Source organism: Otolemur garnettii, unplaced genomic scaffold (genome assembly GCF_000181295.1).
Source record: "Otolemur garnettii isolate 467f Iridium unplaced genomic scaffold, OtoGar3 scaffold00017, whole genome shotgun sequence".
In the NCBI taxonomy this organism is placed as follows: Eukaryota; Metazoa; Chordata; class Mammalia; order Primates; family Galagidae; genus Otolemur; species Otolemur garnettii.
Genome location: NW_003852412.1, coordinates 27,969,632 through 27,981,465, shown reverse-complemented (window position 1 = coordinate 27,981,465; position 11,834 = coordinate 27,969,632). Strand labels below are relative to the sequence as shown.

The 11,834-nt window shown below is 37.0% G+C and overlaps 1 protein-coding gene across 1 annotated transcript in view; it reads right to left on the bottom strand.

Moving 5' to 3' along the window:
• SLF1 (SMC5-SMC6 complex localization factor 1) overlaps positions 1 to 11,834 on the bottom strand; it is an 84,795-nt gene that overhangs the window by 36,390 nt on the left and 36,571 nt on the right. Inside the window, exons 10-12 of the mRNA XM_003785981.3 lie at positions 4,813 to 4,866; positions 3,114 to 3,272; positions 1,869 to 2,032 (exon numbers count right to left, since the gene is read on the bottom strand). Coding sequence (XP_003786029.1) covers positions 1,869 to 2,032; positions 3,114 to 3,272; positions 4,813 to 4,866 — 377 coding nt within the window. The remainder of the gene's footprint in view (positions 1 to 1,868; positions 2,033 to 3,113; positions 3,273 to 4,812; positions 4,867 to 11,834) is intronic.

The window sequence follows — 11,834 nt, the reverse complement described above, 5'->3', positions numbered from 1 at the left end:
CAGGTGCCTGTAATCCCAGCCACTCAGGAGGCTGAGGCAAGAGAATCACCCAAGAGCTGGAGGTTGCTGTGAGCTGTGACATCACCGCACTCTACAGGGTTACAGAGTGAGGTTCTGTCTCTTAAAAAAAAAAAATCTAATTTAAAAAGAATCCAATCTTAGGCCACCCAAAGTCTATGGCCTGTCATATCAATTAATTCATCCAAACACTTACTAAACAATTATTGCTTTCAGGCATTATATTAGACACAGGATAAGATGTTTAAGACTGAGCACTAATCCTTGAGGAAGTCACAGACTGACGTGATTGACAAATCTAACTGAAAGGAGAGGGCAAGAGTTAGAAAGTGGTATCTGAGTTCCATTTTAAAGGATGACTAGAAGTGGGGCAGATACGCGTATTTGCAAGGTAGCAGGAATCAAGGGGTGTGTCTGTGTCTGTGTGTGTATATATGGGGGTGGTAGGGAGGGAGAGAGAGAGAGAAAGAGCCTAAGAACAAAAGGATAGAGAAAATGGAGAACAATCATTGGGCACTTTGGGGAAGGTGATACAGATGAGAACAGAGCCAGACACAGGTGTTAAATCATAAAGGGTCTTACATGTTTTACTACAGAATTTTAACTGTCTTCTGTAGGTGATTTGTTATTCAGTGAAAGACTTGAACTTGGGAAATGACAAGATCAGTTTGGAAAGAGCATTTTGGAAGATAAAGGGAAAAAAGTTGCATTGAGATCAATAAAGCAGCTAATGTTAACAGTTTATGCAAGAAATAATAACAACTATTTAGAGACGGTAAAGGAGGAATATACTTGGAAATGAGGAAGGATGCCAGCCAGATAAACCACATTTCCTCATACGCTATATACACGCTGGGCCAGTCCAGCTGTGCTGCTACTGCACATCAGTTCCTTCAAAGTGCAGGAACTGTCGCTTCCTTTTCCTTTTTACCCCTACAAGTAGCACAAGTAGCATTGTGATTAGATCCCAGTAAGTACCCAAATACTTGCTGAAAGAATGAATGTTTGCTAGCTAGTGAATAGGCTTAGCTCAAAAACATCACAACATCAAAACAAAAGAAAACAAACAAACAAATATATCACAACCAAGATGGTACATGGATTTTATGATCTTAAAAAGCTAACCAAACGTCTGTCCTTTGCCTGGCTACTCAAGTGTCCTTTCTTTCTCACTACTATGGACATCCTATAACTATATACTTGGATAGTAAAAAAGATATTACCAGACAAATAAGGATGATCAGATATAGAAAGGTATCAAAGTATAAAGATGAAAATCCTAAATTCTGCTTGGGGGCAGGAAAAAGAAATGGGAAGGATTTCTAGAGACAATAACATTTAAAAGACAAAGGAAGGCCAGTCCAGCTTGGCAGTGACCCACAGGAACTGTTAGTAAAGGGCTGCGGCATTAGGAAGGTTGGGAACCAGTGGCCTAGGCAGATGACAGAATGGGCACAGGCATGGTAGATGCAACATATTTAGGAAACATTAAGTTACTAAAAATTAAGAAATAAAAAAATTTCTAGCTATAAATAACTAAAGCCCTAAAATAAATACCACAAACAGCCACAAATGTTTACTCTTTTGATGACCAAAACTGATATGCATAGTCAGTAAGTTAATTTTCTTCATTTTAAAAACAATGTAAAAACTTACAATTTTGTTAAAGTAATTTGGTTTTTAAGAAACACAATGACAGGCATGACCAGTTTTACTTTTTATAAAAGTTCTCAATAAATGTAACACACACTTTTCTAAAAGTGGGCACATTCTTTTGTCATCAGTATTTAAAAAAATACACCGTAACAATTACTACATGAAATGTAATATTCAAACGTGAAATTCCTTACCTGATAAGCACTTCTACTAAGGACCATGCTCCTTTCATACAAGTTGGACACTGAAACAACTCTAAGTAATACTGTGACATGGCTGGGGACTTCCAAGGAGGATGCAGGTGAAGAAGGGCTGACAATATGTGAAAGTATCGGCCAGGAAACGTATCTATATTATCCTATTATGTAAAAATAAACAAACAAATACAACATTATAGCCAAAGTATAGTTTTATCAGCTAATTCAGTCTAAAGCTAGAATAATAACCGTGGCCTAACTTTCTTACCAAATATATATGTTTGGAGAAAGGTGATCAGCTGGAGATTAGCTAATTAAATATAGCAACTGAGAGAGAGGCACACTCTATGTATAGCTGACCTTTGCAAAATAAGGTTTGAGCTACCCGGTCCGCTTATACCTAGATTTTTTTTTTTTCAATAAATGCAATAGGCTTTTTTTATCTGTAGGTTCGGCATCTGCAATCAAAGGTAGATTAAAAAATACAGCATTTGCAGGACACAAAGCTTATGGATGAGGAGGGCCGACTTTTCTTTTCTTACAGATTCAACTATGGAAGACTGTCTGTGGGATTTAAGTACACACAGCCTTCAGTATCTGCAGGGGTCCTGGAACCCCTATCCCCTAATAGGAAGGGACAACTGTATCTACACATTGGGTAATACTAGCCATTAGGACTAGCTTACATAAAAAGTGCATTTTCCTTTTCACAAGTATAGTGAGATTAAAGCTCCCAGATGTCATGTGAAAGGAATTATTCATGCAAAATTATTCTGACATATTTTATACCTGTTGGGTTTCCAAATTAGGACCTTGATGAAGAACATGATTAAAAAGTTACCTCTGAACAGCTGCTCCTAACGGTTTTCATAGTTTAAAGAATTTGCTCAGTATCTATATGCTGTAAATTACAATGATTATTATCAATGTACCAAAGAAGCAATTTACCAAATAGCATTCTAGAGCATTGTAATCTGAATTTCACATTAGATACTTTACTGCCATGAGAAGAATTAGACAATTTTTTTTCCTGAGAAAAAACTATCTGAGCAATTCTGAGAAAAATAATAAGCTAAAATAGTAAGAGTAGTACCAAGTATATAGTTTAAAATTTTTAACTAGAGAAGAAATAACAAATAGGTCCTGTATTTTGGAATAAAATGAAAAACATAAAACACTGAAAAGAGAAGTTTACATTTTAGCATTCTTTGCAAAAATATAAGCCCTTAAGAATCCTCTTACCTGTAGAACATTCTCTAGAAGAGCATGAAGAAGGCATACAGGAGGGATATAATGCGCTTGCAAAGAGGAAAGTTCCTCAATTGCTTCTTTAAAAAACTGTCCTTCTATGAGGCTTTCAATTAAATTTAATACACCTCTGGGAAATTCAGTATTTTTCACCTAAAAAAGGAAAGATTCTTTGACTTAAAGAAAAGAAAGGTGAAATTCTGAAATTAAATTTTGAATTAGTTTTAATTTCCTAATCTACAAATGACAATAACTCCTGCCCTCACTACTTGACAGGGTTATTACATATTTCAAAAAGGATGCTGTTTATGGAAGTGTTTTTCAACAATTAAGTCACTGCAAAAATTTAAGTGATTAATTGTTGTTTTTGTTCCCTTAAATAGTAAGGGTAAATACTACCTCTCAAAGAAAACTTTGAGTTATAATTTGCAGTTTAGTTGATAAAGAAGAGACTTCAGTCAGAGAGCTACAATGACAAAGTTCTTTAGGTGCAGAATGAATTTTTGGTTTTCTTTTAAACTGAAAGACAAAGTGCGTCTATCACAAACTCCTAAATATATTGATATCACCAAATCCAATTAATATTTGAAAAAAGGAGCAAGTGTCAGAGAACCAAATCATACAATCATTCTGAGAATGCATATTTATATAACTTGGAAAGTTTCAGAGTTACATTTCCCTTAGTCAAAATACTTTCAACAATTAAAAGTAACTACGGTGAGAATCCAGACTACTCTGAAAAATTACATGGAATAAAAACATAAATTTGAGAATAATAATAATATAAATAGTATACTTTTGTAAATATTACACCAAATAGTCTAATGTAAAAGTAGTAATTAAGCATTTTTGAAACATGAGAACAGGGACACAGATGAGGCTGAATCAGTTAGCAAACTCACCCTACCTAGCAAAAAGTGCTCCATGTCTCACTGTGAATATCACTACAGTAACCTTTAAGCTGCTCCCCTTGGAAAGTTATACACCAACACCAGCATCTAGTCTACCTTTCAAAGTAATTTTGGAACTTTTTTCCTGGAATGGCCATCAGAGCTGTCATCCTATGAGGTCAGACAATTAAATTTACAAACTCATCCTAGATAAAGTGCTACATATCTTATTGCTGAATATCACTATGGTCACCTTCAAAGTACTACCCTTGGCCATCTAGTGGTAGCAGAGAGATTCAGCAATTAGGTATGTGCACTTTTTGTAGGATAAGTTTGTGAACTTAATTGTCAGACCTCATACCATGACAGCTCTGATAGCCATTCAAGAAAAAGTTACAAAGCTGCTCTGAAGGGTGGATGAGGTGCTGATATGGATGTATAGCTTCCCAAGGGGAGTACTTCAAAGGTGACCATAATGGCAGTCCGCCATAAGGTTTGCAGCACTATTTCTAGGATAAATTCATGAGCTTAATTGTCCTACTTCGTATTTCACCTGTCATAAGCACACTAAGTTTTTAATACTTGTGATCAGTTTTCTACTGCATGGGAAATATTTTTTATTAATTAACTAATTCTGACAGAATGATAATTTTCCTGTTCATTTTTGATTACAGAAACTATATTTAAAATTTTATGGGAAGCATTCTTTTACAGACAATACATTCCTTTAAATCAAAATAACTAATAACAGAACACAAAGCTTCTTTTTTGCCCTGATTACCACCCTACTCCAAGCCCCTTACCTCAACATTGTATACTGGTTGTTTATCTATTCTAATGTAGTTGTATCTGACAGCCTACAAAAGAGCAACCATATAATTAAAATTTAACATTGTTAGGTTGAAAAATACATTTTAGCTTAAGCATAAAACCTTAGGAAAACACACAAAACAGAATCAGGAAAACATTAATGGCTATAATTAATCTGATACTCATATTTGCTCAGTGACTTCCATCATCTTAGGAAAATAGTACTCTCATGAATATGAACATTTCTCTATTTTCTTCTTCTAAATTAAGATAAATTAAGAGATAAAGTCACACTCAGAAGATATGAAGAGGTTCACTGTTCCTAGTAGTTTAATAATTAAAAATATAAACAGGGGCTGGGAGCGGTGGCTCACACCTATAACCCTAGCACTCTGGGAGGCCAAGGTAGGTGGATCTCCTGAGCTCACAGGTTTAAGACCAGCCTGAGAAATAGTGAGACCCTATCTCTAAAAATAGCCGGGTGTTGTGGCAGGCACCTGTAGTCCCAGCTACTTGGGAGACTGAAGCAAGGGATTGCTTGCGCCTAAGAGTTTGAGGTTGCTGTGACACCATGGCACTCTGTTGAGGGCAATAAAGGGAGACTCTGTCTTGGAAGAAAAAAAAAAAAAAAAGAAAGAAATATAAATATGGAGAACATTTTGTGTAAGGGTACAATAAAAAATGTCAGGGTTATATCTATAAAATCCTATGTAAAATCTTCCTTTTATTGTTTTAAAATACCTGTAACTGGGTAGTTTAAAAAATTATCTTGGAAAAATATCTATAACAAATACACTAAAGAGGCAGCATCCTGGAAGAAGAGGGTTTCAAGAAGCTGAATAGAGGTACCTAGTACTCAAAAAGGAATAAAATAGAAAGTGGATAATCACAGGTTGAACAGAGAATCTAGGAGAGAACCCCAGAATTCATCAGGGGAGACAGGGTACCCCTGAAACATAAAGGACAGAGAAGAGAAGCAGCTAGTCCCACTGGGATCTGGAATTGGCTAGGCACCTGGAGAAATGACTCAGGGAAAGGAAGTGAGAGTTCCCACCTTGGACTTCTACGGTTTCAGCCAAATGAGGGTCCCTCCACCTTTGAAGGCCTTGAGAGTAGCTTAGGGAGCTGCCTAGAGTCCACACAGTAGTATTGTTCCAGAGAGGGAGTGTGCACTGGGTCCCACCCTCTGAGACCCAAGAGGCTTCAGTATGGCACCATTTTGAGAGCCCAGCCACTACTAGACCACACCCTGCTCCACTCACCAACACATTCAAACATGCCGTAAGCAAGAGGAACCTCAAGAGTGACCTGCCCTATGTACTATACCAGAGCCCATGTGCACCAGTGGGGGCGGGGGGCTGAGGACAGGCCAACTCCCTCTGTTCATTCTGACCACTACCCCTGCCACGAGTGTCTGAGTGCACTGCCAGAGGACATGGGTACTGACCCACCCCTACATACTGCCTATGGCACATGAACACACCACCAGGACGTCTGACAATGAGCCCGTTCTTCTCAGCACTGCAGGCACCCAAGCATGCATTCTAGGGAAGGGGTGGGGGGGGCTTCAGCCTGCCCTGCCTGCCAACCAGGCACTCATGTATACTGTCAGGGGGTTGAGGACAACCCACCATGCCTACTGCCACTGTTGTCAGTTCCCTGGTATGCTGTCCAGAGACCTGAAAATTAACTTGCCTGTCAATACCATCCATGCATACCAGCAGAGGGGCCTTAGTCTAGAACAACCAGCCTGTATCACTAGTATATGAGCTTGCTTCTTGGTGGCCTGAGTATTGGCCTGCCAATTCTACTATCATTGTTGACACTATGCACACTGCCCCAGGTGCCCAAGGATCCATCCACCCCATTCCTGCCAGGTGCCAGGAGTGCTATCTCGACTCACTACTACTGGTGCCAGCATATGCCACCTCGCCTGCCATTATCACCAGTACTACCTGAGAAGTATCTGCCTGCCATCCACATCGTTAGCAAAGTCTTAGCATAGAATCCATTAACCACCATGGCCTAAGCCACTGATGCACTCACTCATAATACTGACAATGACTAAACCCAAAGAAATCATGTGGAGAATACACATCTGTGGCCACACAGAATCAAAGCCAAAGTGCCATATCTAATCAACATTAAAGAAAAAATTATAAAAAAAAAAGTTTGTTTTCCTAAGGAAAAACTGGGAGAAGTGACTGTTAGACCAGATACACAGATATCAATTTAATAACACAGGAAACACAAAAGAGCAAGGTGTTTGTTTAACACCTCCAAACACAAACAATAATTCTCAAACAACAGAGTCCAAAGAAAAAGTATGAAATGCCTGAAAAAGAGTTCAAAATGATTGTTTTAAAGAAACTCCGTGAGATACAAAAATATATAGGATGAAGAACCCAAGGAAATCAAGAAAATTTCTTATCTCAATGAAAAATTCAACAAAGAATTATCATAAAGAAGAACCAAACAGAAATCCTGAAATTGAAGAATTCAATGAATAAAATAAAAAAATATAATCACAAGATTCAATAATAGACTAGATACAGCAGAAGAATTTTTAAACTTGAAGATATGAAGACAGTCTTTTGAAATAACTCAGATAAAAATAAAGAATTAGAAAAAAAAAAGAAAAGAAAAAGCCTAAGTGATATATGGGATCAATTCAGCAAGAAGATACATTTCCAAATATAGATGCACTGAACACTAGCATATCTAGATATATAAAGCATATAAGATCTAAAGGGAGAAATACACTATACAATAATAGTTGGAGACTTAACCCCACTGTCAGCACTAGACAGATCATTTTGGATTTAAACTCGGTATTAGACCAACTGATCTCAAGAGTACTTACACAATGCTTTACCTAACAGCTGCAGAATGTACATTTTTTTCCATCAGCACATGGAACATTCCCTGGGACAGATAGGAGTGTCTGACATTTTCTCTTTTCTGCTGCACACTGGAAGAATGTTGTCCTGGGGAGGAGGATGTTTTGCTTACTTTTCATAATATCTGACACCAGAGATAAGCAAAAAAGCTCCACAAATCAAACAACTCTGCCCATAAAACAAGGCTCACCAAATCTAAAGGCAATCAAAATTTTACCTATTATTTTCTCAAACAATACTGGAATAAAACTAGAAATCAATAATAAGAGGAACTTTGGAAACTGTACAAATATCTATAAATGAAACAACATGCTCCAAAGAAGAACAAAATAAAAAAACACTCTAAGCATATGAAAACCAGAGCACAACATACCATAACCTGTAGGATACAGCAAAAGCAGTACTAAGAGGGAAGTCTACAGCAATAAATGCCTCTATCAAGAGAGTATAAAGACTTAAATCAATCCAATGATGTATCTAAAAATATTTAAACAGTAAGAATAAACCATATGCAAAATTAGCAGAAAAGGAAAAAGATAATAAAAGTCTAAGCAAAACTAAACACTTAAAAATCAACAAAATTTGCCTTTTTGAAAAAAGTCAACAAAATCAATAAACTGCTAGACAGATTAAGAAAAAAGACCCACAAATAAAAAATTAAAAAGGAGACACTGCACCTCATATCACAGAAATACAAAGCATCATTAGAGCCTATTACTAACAACTATATGCTAAAAAACTGGTAAACAGAAAATTTCTTGGATACATACAACCTACTAAGATTGACAAGAAAGAAATAGAAAACCTGCACAGACCAATAATTAGTAATGAAATTGAATCAATAATATTAAGTCTCCCAACAAAAACATAAAAGCCTAGGACTGGATGGCATTAACTGCTAAATGCAAACAAACAAACAAAAAAACAAAACTAACATCAATTTTTGCCAAATTATTACAAAATACTTAAGAGGAGGGAATTTGTTCTAACTCAATTCTATGATGCCAATACTACTCTGACAGCAAAAAATAAAGGCCGATATTCCTGATGAATCAGGAATTCATAGAAGCAAAAATCCTCAACAAAATACTAACAAACCAAATCTAACAACAGATCAAAAAGATAACAACACACTGTAATGAAGTGGGATTTATCCAAAATGCAAGGGTCGTTCAAGACATGCAAACCAATAATTGCAATACATCACATACAGAATGAAGGCCAAAAACCATATGATCATCTCAATAAACTTAGAAAAAATATTTAATGAAATTCAACATCCCTTCATAATAAAAATTCTCAACAAATTAAGAATAAAAGAAATACACTTCAACATTACAAAGGGCACATACAACAAACCCAGAGCTAACGTCATATGGAATGGGTAAAACCTGAGACTTTCCTCTACAAATGAGAACAAGACAAGTATGTCTGTTTTTACCAGTTTCATTTAACATAACACAGGAAGTTACCCCAAACAGAGCAATCAGGCAACAGAAGGAAATAAAAGCCATCCAAACTGGACAGCAGGGAGGTAACTGTCCTTTTGCAAATGACATGATCTTATATATAGAAAAAAACCTAAAGACTCTTAGAACTGATAAACAAATTCAGTAAAGTTGTAGAATATAAAATCAGCATACAAAAATCAGCAGGTTTTCTATACGCTGATCACCAACAAGTAAATAAATCAAGAAAGTAATCCCATTCACAATAGCTATTAAAAAAATAACCAAGTAAATGAAAGATCCCTATAAGGAAAACTACAAAACACTGATGGAAGAAAAGAAAACACAAACAAATAGAAAGGCTCACAGATTGGAAGAGTATTGTTAAAATGACCATATTCCCCAAGCAATCCACATACTAAATTTAATCTCAAAATACAAATGACATTCTTCACAGAAACAGAAGAAAACAATCCTAAAATTCATATGGAACCACAAAGGACCCTGAACAGCCAAAGCAATATCCTAAAGAAAAAGAACAAAGCTGGAAGTATCACATTATTGACCTTAAAATATAGTGTAATACAAGAAAATATAGCAACAAAACCTGTATGGTACTAGCATAAAAACAAGACACATAGATCCATGGAATGATTAGAGAAGCCAGAAACAAATCCACATATTTGCTGTCAACTGATTTTCAACAGAAGTGCCAACAATAGCCATTAGAAAATGGGCACCCTCTTGAAAAAATGTTAGGGATTTTGCTGGTTTGAGCTGGTTGCCTCTTGCTGTTGTGAAGGAGGTTCTCTTTTTCCTAGCTTTTGGATCTTTTTATATCTGGAGATTCAATTAGATACTTAAGTTTGAGCCTTTTTTAAAAACAGTCCAACTTTTTAAATTTTCCTCCTCCTTCTCAATAACATGAGTATGGATCTAGTGTGTACCCTAAGCCTACCTTGCTTTGAAGTATCTGATTCCATGGACTCTTAACAATGCCTGTGACTTGTGGGCCTGAAATAAACTATCTATCCTTGCAAATGTCTTCCACTGAGATGCCCCCCACACAGACTGCCTCTCCTCTTCCGTTCTCTATGATCTGCTGACTCAGGACAGCCCTTCCTGAGTTCTATCATTCCCAAAGTAAAAATTGCCACTTGTATAGAGAATGCAGTTAATAAGGAAGATAAAAGTCCAGGTCAAGAAATAGAAGGCTAGAACCATGTTCTCTACAAACATGGTGAATATGCAAGGATAGATTTCAGAGACAGAAATACCTCAGTCTTAAGCAGACAAGAACTTTCCAACACCCTGAACCTCACCACAAATAGGTTAAGACCTGGTCAGAACCAGAGAACAAAATCTGAGAGGTAGCAAAAAAACAAAAAACAAAACTGGCCGAAGAACAGCAACAGTATGACTCAGGCTCAGAAGGCCTCAGCACCCATAGGGCAGCCAGGCCCTCTACTCTTCCTACCACCAGGTGTGCTGCATCTGGAGACCTTCCAATGTAGAACCAAACCTAGAGCAACTTGACCCAGTGACCAAACCTGGAACAGCCAGTCCTGGAGCAACCATTCCTGGAACAGTAAGACCTGGAATAAGCAGGCCTGAAACAATTCCTTCCTTAACTAAGTGGGAAGGAACTCCTACAGTTTTATCTGCAGTTCCAGCAACATTTTCTTGCCAGTAACCTGGAAATTGCCTTAGAAACTTATGAAGAAAGTCATATGTAATTCAACAAACCACTAAATACTTTAGCTCCCCACAAGCTTTGGATTCACTCCTAAATTACTCAGTGAATATGCAGCTTGAAGATGTGTGAAGACAGGTGTATTACTCAATTTCAGTGTAGGCAGTGGCTGAATCCTTTCCTCTCTTAGGACTTTTCTTACCTTAGAGATGAGTATTCTGCTTCTATTGTGGTTCTCAGTGTGCCTCCAGACTGCATGACTGGAGTCTAAGGTTCCAATAACCTTGGCTGCTACGGACAACATGACAGAAGGCATTTATGGCTACAGATAAGGAGTTATACTACCTAGCCTGGACAGCTTTAGGACTTAGAAGAGAATAGCAAGAACAGGAAGTAAAAGGTACAAAGATGTGTGAAAGATTATTTCAACTTTCTGGGACTGGCTTTCCTTTTAATTTTTATTTCAAATTAATATGAGGGTGCATGATTAGGTCATATAATTTACACATGAAAGGTTAAAATCACTGTAGCTGGGTTCTGCACCCAGGGAATGTGCCATATCCATGCATTGTACCTGCTGGGTGGAAAGCCACTGAATCCTTCCCTCCCACACTTCTTGAATTTGAGATTTTCTACTGTGTGGATCTGAGATTAGACATAAGACTGGAAACTATAAAACAATCAGATAAAAACATGGGGGAAACACTTCAGATCAAAGATAGGCAAAGATTTTATGGGCAAGACTTCCAAAGCAAAGGAAACAAAAAAAGACAGCCCTATATTAAACTAAAAAAAGCTTCTTCACAGCAAACAATCAACAGAGTAAAGAGTTAATCTACAGAATGAAAGAAAACATTAGTATTCTACTCAACCAGAGACTACTGGTAATACCTAAGTATATATAGAACTCAACTCAAAATCAAACCAAATATCCCATTACAAAAGTGGGCAGGCTCGGCGCCTATAGCTCACCC